At 49.1% G+C, this 19705-nt stretch overlaps 1 protein-coding gene across 1 annotated transcript in view; it reads left to right on the top strand.

The window, feature by feature from the left end:
* The first annotated feature begins 4589 nt into the window (after positions 1-4589).
* Positions 4590-19705, top strand: part of LOC140106757 (pancreatic lipase-related protein 2-like) — a 42326-nt gene continuing 27210 nt past the window's right edge. Inside the window, exons 1-6 of the mRNA XM_072131373.1 lie at positions 4590-4690; positions 5339-5387; positions 5470-5621; positions 6289-6414; positions 9583-9717; positions 11722-11830. Coding sequence (XP_071987474.1) covers positions 5339-5387; positions 5470-5621; positions 6289-6414; positions 9583-9717; positions 11722-11830 — 571 coding nt within the window. The 5' untranslated portion in view covers positions 4590-4690. The remainder of the gene's footprint in view (positions 4691-5338; positions 5388-5469; positions 5622-6288; positions 6415-9582; positions 9718-11721; positions 11831-19705) is intronic.

Below are 19705 nucleotides of genomic sequence, written 5' to 3' on the forward strand. Positions count from 1 at the left end.
CTCCTCCTTGTGCTGCACAGTCAGATGGGAACTCCGCCAGTAGTGCCTGTGCCAAAGTATGCTTCTACTCTCTCATTTTAGTATCATGCTCTAATATTGGAATAAAGGATCCATGGATCCAACAGGGCGGCCACCCAGTATTCAGCACTGTTGAGTATCTGGACAACACGAGTGTTAATGCACAGACACTAGGGCATATAGTGGGTCATATGGCTTATGCTGCCCAGAGGCAGGGGCAAGTTGTCATTGGTGGGAGGCATCTCTTCCTTCTCTGCATCTCCCAGTCATGCTCCAGTGATGGCTGTAAACTGCTCTGGGTGTCACCCAACTCCTCCTCATTCTCCTGCTCCAAAACTGTTCCATGGCAGGACACTGCAGTACCAAAATAGTGGTCTGGGAACATGCCCTGCGAGCCTTGTGTGGACTGCTCTGGCACCTGTTCCTCTTCTTCTACCTCGTCTGCCATCAATACATTCTTTGTCATGGCCTGAAGAGCTTTTTCTAGCAGACAAAAGATGCGGATGGTAGAGCTAAAGATGGCATCATCGACGCTGACCATATTGGTGGCATATTGGAAGCAGTGCAGCACTGAACATATGTCCCTCGTGGAGGCCCAATTGTTGGTGGTGAAGTGCTACTGGTCACTACTTTGACTCACCTGGATGTTCTGGAATTTTATAGTTTCCCGCTGCTGCCGCCATATCTTTTCCAGCATATGTAAAGTGAAAATCCTAGTCGGTACAGGCCAAAATTTCTTCCAAGTAGGCGAGTAGAAGCAGAACTGTGAACTCCAGAAATGCAAACACATGGCATGCAATGCAGGCAGTAGCTCCACCAGGTCTGTATAGGTGGCCAGGAACCTTTGCACCACCAAGTTGAGCACATGCTCAATACATGGGATGTGCGTCAACTTGGCTCAGCCCCAAGCTGCTACAAGGTTCCGGCCATTGTCACACACCACCTTGCTGGGCTTTATTTTTGTATTAGCAACCACTTATCTTTCTGCTCCTGAGTACCATTCCACTGCTCCCGGGAAGTGTGTGGTCTTTTGCCCAGACAAATTAGTTTTAGCATCACCATTTACCAAGTCCGCACCACTACCCTCATTCTATTACTGCACTTTGCAGAGAGCCATAGCTGTTGGCAGTTGTGTTTTTATCCACCAATAAAAGTTCTTGGAAATTTTGCACCTCTATGTCTGGGACAAAGGCAGGTGGATGGGCCACAGAGTACCAGCTAGGAGAGTCATCAGAAAGCATGCTTGACTCCTCCATGACTTGTGGCTGAAACAGCTTTGCTACTTTGAAGAGGAGGAGTGTGAAGGGGGAGATGGAGGGCTGTGCACTTCCAACTAAGGATGAGCATGGCAAAGATAATCCAACGCAAGTTGATGCATTGTCTACCAAGTAATTGACCAATGCCTCAACTTCTGAGGCCTTTTGGGGCCTATCAGTACTTGCATCAGCGGAACTTGGAGCAGGAAGAGAGGGAACACGTCCTCTCCCTGCACCAGCAGCTCTATCACCACCTCCAGCAGCAGCATGGCCAAGTCCCATGTCCCTTAATTCCTGTTTTTCTCATTTTAAAATACCTTCAGTACCAAACAATACTGTGCCAAACTTTACACTTAAGATATTACTGGACACTAATCAATGACAACAAGACTTTTATGATCCATCTATAATAGTGCAATATTTTCTGACAACAAGACATTTCTGAGCCATGTTTTAGTGTGCGCTATTCCCATCAACCACTCTTTTATGAACCATGTATTAGTGCACGCTATTCTCACTGTTCACACTTTTTGGAACAGCTTTTTAAAGCTTAATATTCTCTGGACAACAAAACACTTTTCTGAACCACTTATTAGAGCATAATATTTTCTGACAAATGACTTATCTGAACCATGTAATGTTGTGGGCTATTCCCACTGACCCAACCTTTTTGAACCACATATTAAAGCACACTATTTTCTGACAACAGGACTTTTCTGAACTAGGTGGGGAAGCTCAATATTCTCTGACAACAGAATTTTCCTGATCTAGGTATAACAGTGCAATATTCTCTGACAACAAGATTTTCAGAACTAGGTATAAAAGTGCAATTTTCCCCGACAACAGGTTTTTTTATGGACTATATAAAAAAGTACAATATTCCCTGACAACAGGACTTTTCTGAACTAGATATAAAAGCGCAATATTCTCTGACAACAAAACACTTTTCTGAACCACATATTTAAGCTCAATATTCTCTCACTACAGGACTTTTCTGAACTAAGTATTAGTGTAATCTATTCTCACTGACCACACTTTTCTAAATTAGGTATTAGAGCACAATATTCTCTGGCAACATGACTTTTCTGAACCATATATTTCAGTCCACATCTTCTCGCTATTACTACAGTCCGAGGAAGCTCAAGATGGGTGAAAATGCCTTAGCACTGGAGAACATGTGTCACCCTAAATTAAGCAATAGAGCTGCACTCTTTTAAATGAGGTTACCACTGTTCCCTATAGCCCACATGCAGACTGATGAGCCACTGAGGACGCCTTCTTGATGTTGGGTCTTATTCATCATCAATATAGGATCATATATACAAACTCCTATTGTTCCATATGTTTGTATGATGTATGATGTATATAACTAAAGATTATTATTATTATTATTATTATTATTATTATTATTATTATTACTATAGAGTAGTACTGACCTATACTGATGAGGATGTGAGACTGATGACAGACTGGAAACAATATAATTTAGAGCAGTGGTCTGTTAATTAGCTGGATATGGTTGTAGTATATCTTCTGCCCAGGACTAGTGGACAGTGTGGCCATAATCAATGTCCTATTTGGAACCAGATGGGCTCTGCTGCATGGGCAGTTAAATTTGGTGCAGGCTTCTGGGTGTCATGAATGATCCTCTAAAACCTAGGGAAAGTCCTTTAGCACAGATACCAAACTGTTTCCTGACAGTAGGTGAGTAATAAACAACCTGTCTCCTGACGGTGAATGGACATAATAAGACCCAGAATTACAGATGGGGCTTAACTTATATACCCTTGGTCCATGGAAACATTCTGGGACAACCAGACAATGAAAACCGTGTATTTATGCAGAAGTAACAAGTTTTGCAGACTTAATGTCAATAGAGAACAATTAACAATTAACGCTTACAGAGTACAAGATAGTACACTTTTCTATCGGGAAAAGTGCTGTTCCACCATTTGAAGGTAGTGTTGTATCACAAGTGGGGCACAGCCCAAAAGGGTCCACTTGCTTGAATGCCAAGTTATTCAGTAATGGCCCAACTCCAGGACATTGTATACTCCTTAGGTGAGAAAACAAACCAGGGTTGGTTCCAGACAAAAATAAAATACAAGACAAGTTGTGGCACAATTGGTGATGGTAATACACTCTTCACCAATTCAACCAAGAGGGAGGTAGGACTGTAGTTCTCCAAAAGAATCAAGGCCTGAATATTTGTTACAAAACAACATTTGTACCAAAACTGAGCCAAAACAATGCAACATCACAGTCAGAATATAGAACTCAGAATCTGATGTAGACTCTCAGCCCATGAGGAGATCAGGACCAGGAACATCACCACTGGGCACGGCTGCCACCAGACAGGGAATTGAGGGACTGCAGTCCTGGGGCCTGGCCTCTAGATGTGGCCCGAGTTACAGTCCAACTCCGAACTCTGACTCAGCTGGTAGGGTACATCCAGATGCTTTCACTGGGGATAGAAAGACTGCTGGGGGTAGGTCATCTACTGGTGGTGTTGTAGGTCCCACAAAGATTTAGAAAGGAACAGTGGATGGAAGCACTTCTCTGACTGACCTTCAGCAGAATTGAGCTCACTGGATCCATCACAGGAGTTGTAGTCCTAGCTGGGGGAATGTCAGCAGCTGTGGATTTTTCCCTATTCCTTATTTTTCCTTATCACTGACCAGTGGTGTAACTTGGCTGCTCTCTGGCTGACCTGCTGCAACTGGGGTCACTGTAGATCTTGCAGTGGCAACCGCTGTAGCTGGCAGATGGGCTCTTTCCCGGACAGTGTGGGCTTCATAGCAGATGGTCCCTGATACTCTGAAGGCTGGTCATCCACTGGTGATGGGGGTTACTTTAAGATAGCCTCCCTGATGGATAAACATTGGTCTCCCTATCTCCTGGACTGTCGGTGGCAGACCCGCTATACAGCAATGTTGCCCTGTCCCCCAGATGGGGCTACTGGAGAGATAGTAAGTGTCACTGATTTGGTGTTGGAGCCATGGGACTCACATTAGAGATGATTCTCCGAAGGATCGGAATCCAAGAGGTCTGATTAACCCCTTCATTGCTAGCTGGATACAGCTTTCTCCAGGGGTTTGCATCCAGTCCCTTCAGGAGGACCTCTGTCGGCATCCTTTGGATTAGTGTGACGATGCTCACTGAATTATTCCTGTGCCTCTGACGTATGTAGCGACTTTTTAAACCAAATGCTAATTTCTACAACTGGACAGGGGAAGGGAACTCAGGGAACACTGCAGAAAAACAAGGGATGGATTTCCGTGTTTATGAGATTTATGAAGATTATCTATGCTCTTTAATGATTAACATATCACCCGGCTGAGACGACACTCAGAATATAAAGGTGACAGCCCTGAGCTTCCGGTACTGCACGGCCCGGAGGTTAGGTCCGCTACAAGGTGAGGAATATAATAGCTGATAACTCACATGTCACAGGACATCTCCGATATAAACTCTGTGTTATCTGTGTCCATCATCTCCTCCATATCTCCCGTATACTCTATGGGGCTCATTTACTAAGGGACCGTCGGATGCATTTTCGGCGTGTTTCAGGCCGATTTCCGTTTTTCGCCGAATTGCCCCGGGATTTTGGCACACGCAATCGGATTTTGCTGCATGGCGCCAGCTTGCGCGCGACAGAAATCAGGGGGGGCGGGCCATCGGACAACCCAACGAATTAAGACAAACCGCAGAATTTAAAAAAGGATTTGTGTCGCAAGATCAAGCACTCACATGCACCAGGAAGAAGCAGGTGAACTCCGGTGGACCTCGGCGCCGCAGCGACACATGCAGAAACTTGGGCCCACGATCTTAGTGAATCGCGCCGGACAACTTTTCGGACAACTAACCACGGGATCGCGATGGGACCGGGTAAGTAAATCTGCCCCTATATGTGATATACAGACTACAAGGCCTTAGAGTGTAACCATATAGACGCATCACTCTGTGCAGGAGCTAAAGACACAAAACAGGATTTAGTTTAAAGTCATGATAAGATGTGGCGCTTGTTGTGCTCCGATTTACCATCTCTCTATGTCTTCCGGCAGATGTTGGACAGGATTCTCCCCGTTCTCTCTGTGTTCTCTGTTATTAATGGTGAGCGATCATTTCTGCATCAGAGTCGTGTGATATATTGTATACATGATGTATGATGCCCCTTGTGTATAATCTGTCTCAGATGAGATCTGCTATGATCGGCTCGGCTGCTTCACAAACCAAGTCCCATGGTCCGGATCTGTGCAGAGGCCGGTCGCCCGAATTCCCTGGGCACCGGAGAAGATTAATACTCGTTTTCTGCTCTTCACCAGGGAAAATCTGGATAACTATCAGGTCACCTCTCCAGGACTGTCATTGTGCCCTTGTCCTCTGCTTCATCTGTCCAATGATGAACTTTATGCTTTAGAATGGTCTATGGGCCAAATTAGGGTTTCTGAACTCTATAAAGGGGGTCTGTAGCGGAGGGGAGCTGTGGTATCGGGGGAAGAGGGAGCTGTGGTAGGGGCAGCTGTGGCATGGAGTAGCGAGGGGAGCTGTGATGGGGTCAGAGGGGAGATGTGGTAGGGGCAGAGGGGAGCTGTGATGGGGGGCAGAGGAGAGCTGTGGTAGGGGCAGAGGAGAGCTGTGATGGGCAGAGGGGACCTGTGATGGGGGAGAGGGGAGCTGTGATGGGGGGCAGAGGGGAGCTGTGCTGGGGGTAGAGGGGAGCTGTGAGGGGGGGCAGAGGGGAGCTGTGATGGGGGGCAGAGGGGAGCTGTGATGGGGGGCAGAGGGGAGTTGTGATGGGGGGCAGAGGGGAGTTGTGATGGGGGGGCAGAGGGGAGTTGTGATGGGGGGGGCAGAGGGGAGTTGTGATGGGGGGCAGAGGGGAGCTGTGCTGGGGGGCAAAGGGGAGCTTTGTTGGGGGAAAGCTGTGGCAAGGGAACAGTGGGGAAGAGGGGGACTGTACTGGGGGGACAGAGGGAACTCTCATTAACCTTACATTAACCCTTTCTTGCAGGAAGTCACTGCTGTCAATCACACAACAATCTCTAACTCCAATTTCAATGTAAATCTGAAATCTCACTTCATTATCCACGGATTCACTGACAGTGGAGAAAAGAGTTGGCTGGTGGACATGTGCCAGGTGGGTGCCAGTGACATGGGAAAAGTAGGGGGAGTGGGCCTGGGCATGACATCCAAACTCACTAGCAGACTATCACATTGTGGTTGTAAAGTGATGGAAACCGCAGTAAAATACTCATGGCAGCGAGAAGAAGTGTGGATCATAATGGACATCAATGAAAAAGATATAGCTTTGAAGACAGAGGAGTCTGGAGGAGGAAGACAGAGGGGTCTGAAGGAGGAGGACAGAGGAGTCTGGACAAGGAATACAGGGGAGGCTGGAGCAGGAGGACAGAGGGGTCTGAAGGAGGAGGATAGAGGACGAGGAGAGAGGAGTCTGGAGCAGGATGACAGAGGGGTCTGGAGGAGGAGGATGACAGAGGGGTCTGGAGGAGGACAGAGGGGCCTGGAGGAGGAGGACAGAGGGGCCTGGAGGAGGAGGACAGAGGGGCCTGGAGGAGGAGGACAGAGGAGTCTGGAGGAGGAGGACAGAGGTGTCTGGAGGAGGAGGACAGAGGTGTCTGGAGGAGGAGGACAGAGGTGTCTGGAGGAGGAGGAGGACAGAGGTGTCTGGAGGAGGAGGAGGACAGAGGTGTCTGGAGGAGGAGGAGGACAGAGGGGTCTGGAGGAGGAGGAGGACAGAGGGGTCTGGAGGAGGAGGACAGAGGAGTCTGGAGGAGGAGGACAGAGGGGTCTGGAGGAGGAGGACAGAGGGGCCTGGAGGAGGAGGACAGAGGGGCCTGGAGAAGGAGGACAGAGGGGCCTGGAGGAGGAGGACAGAGGGGCCTAGAGGAGGAGGACAGAGGGGCCTGGAGGAGGAGGACAGAGGAGTCTGGAGGAGGAGGACAGAGGAGCCTGGAGGAGGAGGAGGAGGACAGAGGAGTCTGGAGGAGGAGGACAGAGGGGCCTGGAGGAGGAGGACAGAGGGGCCTGGAGGAGGAGGACAGAGGGGCCTGGAGGAGGAGGACAGAGGGGCCTGGAGGAGGAGGACAAAGGGGCCTGGAGGAGGAGGACAGAGGGGCCTGGAGGAGGAGGACAGAGGGGCCTGGAGGAGGAGGACAGAGGGGTCTGGAGGAGGAGGACAGAGGGGCCTGGAGGAGGAGGACAGAGGGGCCTGGAGGAGGAGGACAGAGGAGTCTGGAGGAGGAGGACAGAGGAGTCTGGAGGAGGAGGACAGAGGGGCCTGGAGGAGGAGGACAGAGGGGCCTGGAGGAGGAGGACAGAGGGGCCTCGAGGAGGAGGGCAGAGGGGCCTGGAGGAGGAGGACAGAGGGGCCTGGAGGAGGAGGACAGAGGGGTCTGGAGGAGGAGGACAGAGGGGCCTGGAGGAGGAGGACAGAGGGGTCTGGAGGAGGAGGAGGACTGAGGAGTCTGGAGCAGGATGACAGAGGGGTCTGGAGGAGGAGGACAGAGGGGCCTGGAGGAGGAGGACAGAGGGGCCTGGAGGAGGACAGAGGGGCCTGGAGGAGGAGGACAGAGGGGCCTGGAGGAGGAGGACAGAGGGGCCTGGAGGAGGAGGACAGAGGGGCCTGGAGGAGGAGGACAGAGGGGTCTGGAGGAGGAGGACAGAGGGGTCTGGAGGAGGAGGAGGACAGAGGGGTCTGGAGGAGGAGGAGGACAGAGGGGTCTGGAGGAGGAGGAGGACAGAGGGGTCTGGAGGAGGAGGAGGTCAGAGGTGTCTGGAGGAGGAGGAGGACAGAGGGGTCTGGAGGAGGAGGAGGACAGAGGGGTCTGGAGGAGGAGGAGGACAGAGGGGTCTGGAGGAGGAGGACAGAGGGGTCTGGAGGAGGAGGAGGAGGACAGAGGGGTCTGGAGGAGGAGGACAGAGGGGTCTGGAGGAGGAGGACAGAGGGGTCTGGAGGAGGAGGAGGACAGAGGGCACCATCTTTTAATAAAATGAATGAATATACAGTATATTCATAAAAATGTATTTCATAAACAACATTAATAAAATCAATTCTTAGGAATGTTTTGAGGCTCTGTTGCCTCTCGGATGATAAGTAGGTATAAGAGGTTCCTGCATTTGTTTAGTAACGTGTAATTTCCTTTAAAATTATTCTAATGAAAACAGATGAACAAGTTCTTTTGTGGTAAAGTTACATGTTTAGGACATATTCCAATAATCATAAAATATTGATCCTCTGGTGTAGAGGTAATTAGTGATGTGGATGGTACTTGTAGTGCGCCAACATATGCTATATAGGGCGGCACGGTGGCTTAGTGGTTAGAATTACAGCCTTGCAGCGCTGGGGAGGGTCAACACCTGCAAACAGTTTGTATCTTCTCTCCGTGTTTGCGTGGGTTTCCTCCTGGTCCTCCAGTTTCCTCCCACACTCCAAAACATACTGGTAGGTGGATTAGATTGTGAGCCCCATTGGAGACAGGGACTGATTCGGCAAGCTCTGTGCAGCGCTGCGTAATCTGTGTTCGCTATATCAATAAAGGAATCATTATTATTAGTAATTATTATTATGTGTTTCGGAGCTATCCATTTCCTTCTTCTGTAGCAAGATACATTTCTTACAATTTGGTTTTATGAATGTTTTTTCTATGAAATTACCTTTTATGAATTTATTGATGAACATTGATCCAAACATTTAATAAATTCATTTTAGTCCAATAGTAAGGATTGTGCCAGATACATCAGTTGATTTTAGGTGTTTGTCCTTCTTGAGCGGATATAAAGTGTTCAGGAGATGTTTGTGATCTGAGAAGCCATAACTAATACATGAGCCGAATGATAAGAATCGGTGTTAGAAATGTCCCACGTGTTGTCCTGGTGCAAAGTCCTTTCCTCCCAGTGCTCGGAGTCGATGATATCATCCTGACCCAGGATCCAGGTAGCACCCAGAAGCTCATATCTAGATGTTGACAGATCCATGTAATTCCTGGTATCAGTGGTGCTGACTACTGATACCCCTATCAGTAGTCAGCACCACTGATACCAGGAATTACATGGATCTGTCAACATCTAGATATGAGCTTAGGGCCACATATTGTTTACCTAGGAGCAACATCCAGAGAATCCAGGAGCCACATACAGGGGACTCACAACCAGAGAACTCTACAGTTTCTACTTGGAAAAGACTTCCACGAGACCTTAGTATAAGACATGGACCTCATGGTCTTGTGCATTGGCCCCTCAGTTCATTCTGTTATCTTATATTTCACTGGGTCTTCCTCTATTTCAGGCCATGTTAGAGGTGGAGGATGTGAACTGCTTCTGCATAGACTGGAGCAGGGGGTCCCAGACCCTCTACACTCAGGCCGCCAATAATATTCGCGTGGTAGGGGCGGAGGTCGCCTACTTCATCAAGACTCTCCAGGTAAGTGACTAAAAAGTTAATAAAGAGACATTGAGTAGCGCTGCTTTCTGAAGCTTGGTGCAGAACATTTGTAGGTAGGTCCTTCACACATGGAGTGGTGGTAGTGGTCTGTGGTTCACAACAGGGTCAATGCAAAAAACTCTTTAGAAGGATGGAAAATTAAGTTAAAGCACTCACCAATCCTCATGCATCGACTTCCTTTATTGAAAAAAAAACATAAAAAAATAAAATGTGTGGGTAGAGGGGCATATGAGGCCTCGTATAGAGGTGACAGTTTATTGCACACACAATTGGGTGGGTATTAAATTGCCTCTCAGCCAATGACATCGGCCTCCTCATTACTTGGATCTCCCTGTCTATTGGTTGCCTTGATGTCAATATACTTTCCTGCACCTTCTGTTCTTCTCCTGCCATCACACTGTGCCGCCTCTTAAGCTGGTAAGTAATGCACTGCTCCAGTAACCTTGGACAGTAGCCTCCTGGCTGCGCACATGCCCGCCTCATGTACAAGCCTGTGCGACACTCACAGCACTTTACAGGCTTGTATATGAGGAGCAAAGAGTGCAAAGAGATGCTGTGCTATGAAATGCAGTGTGCTGACAATGTGCTTAGATTATCAAGGTACAGGTTGATCTACACTTTTATTTAGCTTCTGAACATTCTATTCAATTCTATTCAATTTACAGAAACGTTAGCCCTCTTTAGGTCAAGGTACCAATATACTTATTTAAAACTGTCCAAAGACAGAAAAAGTCTTATCGGTCAGGCCTAAAACTTAACTTTTATTAATGTTCACCTAATAAAATATACATTGCTGTAATTCACTTGCTGGGGCTGCTGCACTAACAAATCTCATTAGGGGGAATAATTCCCCTCAAACTAGTGTGTTCGATTAGTGTATCTCTGCAGCGATTGACACTATTAAGCAGCCTCTAACAAGACACCTTAACGTCATCAGGGGATCGGAGCTACTGATCAGGTGAACATTTTATTAGGTGAACATTAAAAAAAGTTACGTTTTAGGCCTGACCAATAAGGCTTTTTCTGTCTTAGGACAGTTTATAAATTAGTTCTACTAGAGGGATGAGACTGATCAGAGATGAGATGATGAGATCCATGAGATGTATATTACACATTCTCGGCTTTGCTATCACAGCCATAACATACTCTGCTGCGCCTCCCTCTCCTGGATAAAGATCTTATCTGTCTGTAGCTTGTAGCTATACTTTCCTCATGCTGCTTGGCGGCAGGAAGTCTGTGTGTGTGTGTGTGAGCTCATCTTGGAATGCAGAGGGAAGAGCAGAGAGGAGCTCAGACATGAGAACAAAATGTCCTGCCCTACCGTAGACTTCTGATTTATAGTCGGATCCAGGGAGAAACGAAATTATGTACAGCAGGACTGATAGAGACAGGTTGGAATTATGTCTGTGAAATGCTGTATTTTTGTTAATAACAGTGAATTATAGAATGTGGTAAAACCACAAGCAGTAGCAGTATGAGAGGGGGAGCAGTATGACACTGCTGAGAAGAGATTGTCCTCACTAACAAATGGAGGTGGATCATTGTGAGAGTACTGAGAGGAGACTGTCCCTAGATACAGAAGGGAAGGGGCAGGTTGAGAGTGCTGAAAGGAGACTGTCTCTGTGTACACAAGGCAAGGGAAGCAATATGAGAGTTCTGAGACTGCCCCCTGGTACATAAGGGAGGGGTAGAAGCGAGAGGATACCAGGAAGAGACTGCCCATGGATACAGAGGGGAGGGTACAAAGTGTGGAAGTGCTGAGAGGAGACTGTCCCTGGGTACAGAATTAGAAGACTGAGAAGACATACGCCGGTACTCGAGCACCAGTGTATGATAAATATGCCCATATATGTTTATGTGGGCATCATTTATTATCATTTGAGCAAATATCTTGTATTACTGCTTCTTCTCTCTTTAAACGTAATCTAATTTTTAGATCATTCATTGATGTCCCACCTTGTTGATGGTTCTTTTACTTTACAGGACATATTCCACTACAACCTCAGAAATGTCCACCTAATTGGGCACAGTTTGGGGGCACATGCTGCTGGGGAGGCTGGAAGGAGGCTGCGTGGAATTGGAAGGATAACAGGTGGGTGAGGCTTAGTGGGAAGGGCAGGTAATGGGATATGTCACTGGAAGATGGACACTATAATTACTTCAAATAGCATGAGCTGCTGTGATCTGCTTCTACGTGAAAAGAAGTCGCAGTGTTTGATTTATTTGCACACTGAGGGGAGAAGGATGGGCGAACTGCTCATAACGGTATTGTGGAGTGCTGTAATGATACTGTGCCCACAGACAGGGAGAGAAACCACACAGCAGATAAGTTTATTTGAGGAGAGGATGGGTGTATTGTACTCAGACATTCTAGTTGTGCTGGAGTTTATGGACTGAGCCACATTGCTCGATCTGCTCCATCACGGTCATGCAGGCCTGGCTCTATTTCTTCACCATGGACATGCAGGCCTGGCTCTACTGCTCCACCATAGACATGCAGGCCTGGCTCTACTGCTCCACCATAGTCATGCAGGCCTGGCTCTACTGCTCCACCATAGTCATGCAGGCCTGGCTCTACTGCTCCACCTTAGTCACACAGGCCTGGCTCTACTGCTCCTCCATAGTCATGCAGGCCTGGCTCTACTGCTCCACCATAGTCATGCAGGCCTGGCTCTACTGCTCCACCATAGTCATGCAGCCCTGGCTCTACTGCTCCACCATAGTCATGCAGCCCTGGCTCTACTGCTCCACCATAGTCATGCAGGCCTGGCTCTACTGCTCCACCATAGTCATGCAGGCCTGGCTCTACTGCTCCACCATAGTCATGCAGCCCTGGCTCTACTGCTCCACCATAGTCATGCAGGCCTGGCTCTACTGCTCCACCATAGTCATGCAGGCCTGGCTCTACTGCTCCACCATAGTCATGCAGGCCTGGCTCTACTGCTCCACCATAGTCATGCAGCCCTGGCTCTACTGCTCCACCATAGTCATGCAGGCCTGGCTCTACTGCTCCACCATAGTCATGCAGCCCTGGCTCTACTGCTCCACCATAGTCATGCAGGCCTGACTCTACTGCTCCACCATAGTCATGCAGGCCTGGCTCTACTGCTCCACCATAGTCATGCAGGCCTGGCTCTACTGCTCCACTATAGTCATGCAGGCCTTGCTCTACTGCTCCACCATAGTCATGTAGGCATGGCTCTACTGCTCCACCATAGTCATGCAGGCCTGGCTCTACTGCTCCACCATAGTCATGCAGGCCTGGCTCTACTGCTCCACCATAGTCATGCAGGCCTGACTCTACTGCTCCACCATAGACATGCAGGCCTGACTCTACTGCTCCACCATAGTCATGCAGGCCTGGCTCTACTGCTCCACCATAGTCATGCAGGCCTGGCTCTACTGCTCCACCATAGTCATGCAGGCCTGGCTCTACTGCTACACCATAGTCATGCAGGCCTGGCTCTACTGCTCCACCATAGTCATGCAGGCCTGGCACTACTACTCCACCATAGTCATGCAGGCCTGGCTCTACTGCTCCACCATAGTCACGCAGGCCTTGTTCTACTGCTCCACCATAGTCATGCAGGCCTGGCTCTACTGCTCCACCATAGTCACGCAGGCCTTGTTCTACTGCTCAACCATAGTCATGCAGGCCTGGCTCTACTGCTCCACCATAGTCATGCAGGCCTGGCTCTACTGCTCCACCATAGTCATGCAGGCCTGTCTCTACTGCTCCACCATAGTCATGCAGGCCTGGCTCTACTGCTCCACCATAGTCATGCAGGCCTGGCTCTACTGCTCCACCATAGTCATGCAGGCCTGTCTCTACTGCTCCACCATAGTCATGCAGGCCTGGCTCTACTGCTCCACCATAGTCATGCAGGCCTGGCTCTACTGCTCCACCATAGTCATGTGCAACACCGCTGCATATACAATAGGCAAGGGACAGTTGCGAACAGTGCCCTCTCCTTGTTAGGAACTAACTGAGGGAGTCATGAACCCTCTAGAAAGTTCTGTCACTGGGTTATTAGGTACTTAGCAGCTGTAGATCGTGTCTGAACAGGCAATGGTTAATGGTATGTGAATTCTAACTAATTGTATTCTACCATGTACACTGGAGTGTGATTGGAGAGTTAGCCACCACCTGACCCGGATAACAAAACCCCTGGACAGGGAGGGACTAGGTCTCTTAGGTCAGTCAGTCAGTTCCAGAAAGAACTTAAAGCACATCTTGTCACAGAGTGAAGGGAGGGATAGCCAATCCCAGGACAAGAGATGCAGCATCCACAACTGGACACAACTCCATCAGAGCCTGCACCTGCTACCAGGCTGGCCAATTCCTGAGGACCCTCTCCATGACCACTCCAGTAATCTGAAATCTCCAGTAATCCGGAATCTGTACCGAGATCATTTTGACGTTTGCCTGGAGTTGTTCTAATAAAGAACCGTGAGTTATTTTGCACTACATTGCCTCTGTGTGTCCCCTGGATAAGGCTGTAGCACCACGGGCTTCCCATCCATCACCCAGGGACATATATTACAAACATTAAGGGGTTGCCCTAGGGAGATCCAGTACATCAGCCTCTCCCTCCATATTTCTTGCACACACCACCTGCTGGAGACCTGCTAAGCTGTAGAACAGCCCTCCAGTCCTCATACCAAGCAACATGACATCAGCGAGCCCTAGGCCGCAACCGCCAGCCACTCTGGTATTCTGGGCCCAGGCTGCCTCCGGGCCCCAAGAAAAACCTAAGCCTCGGTTTGGAGTGTTGCTCATGCAGGCCTGGCTCTACTGCTCCCCCGGCTGTATCTACCGGCTGGAGAGGCCGGCTTCCCGGAGGACAACGCCTCTCTCCCTAAGCGTCAGAGGACTCAAGAGGATGCTGAGGAACCTGCAGTTCCTGAAGCTGCCACCGGGTGTCTCCAGCCGGTTCTTGTATCCCCACAGGATCCTGATCTGGTTCCTCCTCCTGCTATTGGTCTTGCAAACAGTGCCCTCTCCTTGTTAGGAACTATCTGAGGGAGTCATGAACCTTCTAGAAAGTTCTAGAACTTGGTTATTAGGTACTTAGCAGCTGTAGATCCTGACTGAACAGGCAATGGTTAATGATATGTGAATTCTAACTAATTGTATTCCACCATGTACACTGGAGTGTGATTGGAGAGTTAGCCACCACCTAACCCGGATAACAAAACCCCTGGACAGGGAGGGACTAGGTCTCTTAGGTCAGTCAGTCAGTTCCAGAAAGAACTTAGAGTACAAGCTCTTACTAGAGAGCACATCTTGTCACAGAGAGACAGTGGGGCAGATTTACTTACCCGGTCCATTCGCGATCCAATGGCGTGTTGAGGATTCAGGTCTTCCGGCGAAGGTAGTGCGCCCGATGTCCACCAGGTATCGCTGCTGCGCTGAAGTCCGCCGGAGTTGGTGAACCAATTCCCGAGGATCCCTCTCCATGACAACTCCAGTAATCCGGAATCTACTGAGATTGTTGTGGCCGTTTGCCTGCAGTTGTTCTAATAAAGAACTGTGAGTTATTTTTCACTACGTTGCCTCTGTCTGTTCTTTAAATAACGCTGTAGCACCAGGGGCTTCCCCATCCATAACCCAGGGACATATATTACAGACATTAAGGGGTTGCACTAGGGAGATCCAGCACATAAGCCTCTGAATCCACAGTTGGAGATTCTGGATTACTGCAGTGGAAATGGAGAGTGATCCTCGGGAGTAGATTCACCTGCCTGGTAGTAGGTGAAGACTGTGAGGTAGCTGTGTCCAGGGGTTTTGTTATTCCCTGGTCAGGTAGTGGCTCACTCTCCAATCACACTCCAGTTTACAGATTGGACTACAATTGGATGACACTAAATCAAAATACATACCCTGTTAACCCTTTCTGTACACGGAGGGTCTACCGCTGCTAATTACCTTACAATGACTGTATTACCCTAAAAGTGAGTTGATCAGACTCCTCTAGAGGGATTTTACAAATAGAGGGCCTTATTCGCAAGCACTCCCTTGCCTATATGTCGGCAGGGATGTTGCATACCTCCTAGGTAATTGAAAGAGCCGCCCACGGCTCGGCTATGGACCAGATGGGTGAAGGGTTACCAATGCTGTCCAGTGGCAGATGGCTTCCCTATGGTCCACGCACAAGACAGCATGTAGGGGTTGCAAAGGTTGCACTTACTAGAAAGTGCTGGCTATGTGCAGTGTAGGGGAGAAACCGCCCATGGTCCTGGCTATAGGTACCTGGGTACGCCCTTAAACCAACTGTTGTGAGGGAAAGGTGTGGTGTCATGTCCTGTATTCCACTACTTGCACCAAGGCCTGACAATTTGTTCGCAAACACTTTGTCCCGTGCGTGTCTTGCGTCACATTTCTAAATGTTAAATCCCGCGTGTTGTCCGAATCCGTCGGGTTGTCTGACAGCCCGCCCTCTGATTTCTGTCGCGTGCAAGCCGGCGTGCCCCAAACTCCCGGGGCAATTTGCCGCAAAACGGAAATCGCCGGGGGGGGGGGCGATCGTTCACAGTTCAAGGAAATTCTTTTTTAAATACAGCGGTTTTTCCGAATCTGCCAACTTTTCCGACGGCCACGCCCTCCCCGATTTCCGTTGCACAATCCGATCCCTGGCCAATGCAGGGACAAATGGCGCAAAACTGTAATATTCGGGAAACCCGGTGATTCGGCCCCTTAGTAAATGAGCTCCAATATATACAATAAGAAAGTACCTGTTAAGGGCTACAGCCCATCAGGGTTATTCCGTATCAGAGTCTTCAATAGCAGTGGCTGCAACATGGACATCAGCCTGGGTGAAGGAAGCAGTGTTGAGATCCGTCACCTGAAGACATCTGGTGGTAGAAACTGGAAGTGCTGACATGGGACACTCAGGAGCTGCAGCTGGAGCAGCAGAGAGGTCATCTGCGGGGATAGGCACCTCAGCAAAGAAAGGAGGCACGCACTTCTCTGACTTACCTTCAGTAGCTGGGGGCGCTGTAGAACGCATGATGATGACCGCAGGAGCTGTAACTTCTCCATTGCTGACAGCTGAAGGATTGTTGTTATTGGACTGACCTGTAGATGGTGGGGGCGCTGTTGCGCTAGCGGTGGCAAACCTCTGTAGCTGGCAGGGCGATCCCACCGGACAGCATGGGCCTCTTGGTGGTCCTGGAAACTCAGCAGGCTGGCCAGCATCGTCAGATAAGGGGTCAGACCCCTTTAAGAGGGTCCCTTATATAGCCGGGCCTCCTATGGGGAGATGTGGGTCCTCTGCAGGGAGGCTGGACCGTACCCCAGCCGGGGCTAAGGGACATATAGTAACAGTCACTGTGATATAGGCCCTGGTACTCGCATCAGCGGTGGTCCTCTGGAGTTCCGGAATCGGAGGAGGCAGCCTCTGTGGAGAATCCGCCATTGGAGACTGCGTGCAGCAGACAGCAGTAAGCGGTGCAGTAGATGAAGGTGCCTGAGGCTCTTGGGCAGACCATGTGACACTTGGTTCCTCATGTTGGCAGCTGTACAGCATGTCGGCAGGACAGGAGACAGCACGTGGAGCCGACTAACCTCTCTTATGCTGGATGGCGGCTGTGCTGGCTATGAGGTACCTTGTGGGCTCTCACTGGCGTTGCAGCGCGGGGGAGTTTCGTGCCAGAGGCCAGGGCTTGAGTCCTTCCTGCCAGGAGCTGCGGCGGGCTGAATTTTCTCCTGTGCCAAAGTGATCTGAAGCAGGATTTGCAGAGCTTATCCCGTGCAGACTGTGGGTTCCCGCCAGTGACTTTTGGCATGCTGGAATTACTTGCTGTGTAGTAGAGAGTTTGCATTGGTTAACCTCTTCAGTGCTGCAGCAGTGGCTCTTTCAGCAAATGTAACAGAGAGTTTTGCAGTGGTTAACCCCTTCAGCGCTGCAGCAGTGGCTCTTTCAACAGATGTAGCAGAGCTGACAAAGTTCTTTGCCGGGATTAACCTCTTGGGTGCTGGAGCAGAGCTCTACAGCACATGGAAGTAATAAAACACAGTCTTTCTTGGAAATCACAATAATTTGGGCCTAATTATGCCTGGCAGCAGGGTTAGGCAGCACAGTCTTTTCAATAAAGGACAGTCTATAGTGCCAGTATAAGGCACAGAAGTCTATATCCTGTTCGTGGCGCCACTTGCAACATCCCCAACTGGGGAATAGCCTTTTCTTCGGGCCTTTAGGCAGCTAGGGCCCAAAATACCGGAGTGGCTGGCGGTTGCGGCCTAGGGCACGCTGATGTTATGGTGCTTGGTATGGGGAGCGGAGGGCTGACCTACAGCCTGGAAGGTCTCCAGCAGGTGGTGTGTGCAAGAAAATGAAGAGGGAGAGGCTAATGTACTGGTTCTCCCTGGGGCACCCTGTAATGTCCGTAGTATGAGTCCCTGGGTGGTGAATGGGGGAGCCCTTGGTGTTACAACTGTATTTAGGTAACAGACGGAGGCAACGTAGTGAAAGAATAACTCATGGCTCTTTATTTGAACAACTGCAGGCAACGAACCAAATAATCTGGTTACAGATGCCGGATTGTTGGAGATTGTTGGAGATGCCCCCATTTCACGTACCCCCGGGGTCTATGCGGAGCTCGACAGGCAGTTAAACGCCTTCCTACAGTTCAACAAATGAGACTGGTTGAAAGTCCGTAGCTTTATTAAACTGATGTAGGATTAGGGTGAAACTTAAGAAAAACAGGAATGTACAAGCTATTAGAATAGTACAATAATATAACAGGAGCATGTTACATACATAAGATTAGCATATAACAGGAAACAAGCTGATACGTATACAGTCTGGGACCAAACACGGCAGACCATGAGGTTGGGCCTATCTGTGCAATTACAGATCTATACATTACACTTCATATAACAAAGTTTATACAGAGTGATCCTATAACTGCTATTAGCTATAGATTCTTATAGACAGCCTCCTTACCGGCTATACTACAACAAGGGTTAAGAAGGATGAATATAGGTCTTCTCTCTGTGTAGACATGAAGGGAACTGCCCTTCTCCTACCCACAATCCTTTGTATCTGCTAGTGGGTGGGGAAAACAGAATGTAAGTAATTATTAATAGAGATGAGCGAACATGCTCGTCCGAGCTTGATGCTCGGTCGAGCATTAGGGTACTCGAAACTGCTCGTTACTCGGACGAATACTTCGCCCGCTCGAGAAAATGGCAGCTCCCGCCGTTTTGCTTTTTGGCGGCCAGAAACAGAGCCAATCACAAGCCAGGAGACTCTGCACTCCACCCAGCATGACGTGGTACCCTTACACGTCGATAGCAGTGGTTGGCTGGCCAGATCAGGTGACCCTGGGATAGACTAGCCGCTGGCCGCGCTGCTCGGATCATTCTGTCTCTGGATGCCGCTAGGGAGAGAGCTGCTGCTGGTCAGGGAAAGCGTTAGGGTGTTCTATTAGCTTACTGTTAGGCAGGAGTGATTCTCAAAGAACCCAACAGCCCTTCTTAGGGCTACAATAACGTTCTACTTTTTTTATTTTAATTTGCATCTTTTACCATTTTGTGAGGAATTAGCAGGGGGACTTGCTACCGTTGTGTTTAGCTCTTAGTGGCACACATATCCATAGCAAAGACCGAAGTGGGAAAATTCAGTAGGGGTTGGATTTCTATTAGGCAATAACTCAGTGTCATCTCATCTGGCATAGTAGTGTGCTTCCTTTGATACTTGGCTAGAAAATAGCCATAGGAGAATACAAACAGCTTCTTGAAGCCTACAGTAGCGTTCTATATATTTGATTTCTGGTTGATCTGCTGGTGGCTGTAGTTTCTGCAGTGCATGTACTTGCCAATTCTGAGCAATTTGTAGTGAGACTTGCGACCGCTGTGTTCTGCGCTTAGTGGCGCACATATCCATAGCAAAGGCCGAAGTGGGAAAATTCAGTAGGGGTTGGATTTCTATTAGGCAATAACTCAGTGTCATCTCATCTGGCA

The sequence above is a fragment of the Engystomops pustulosus genome, chromosome 11 (genome assembly GCF_040894005.1).
Source record: "Engystomops pustulosus chromosome 11, aEngPut4.maternal, whole genome shotgun sequence".
Lineage (NCBI taxonomy): Eukaryota > Metazoa > Chordata > Amphibia > Anura > Leptodactylidae > Engystomops > Engystomops pustulosus.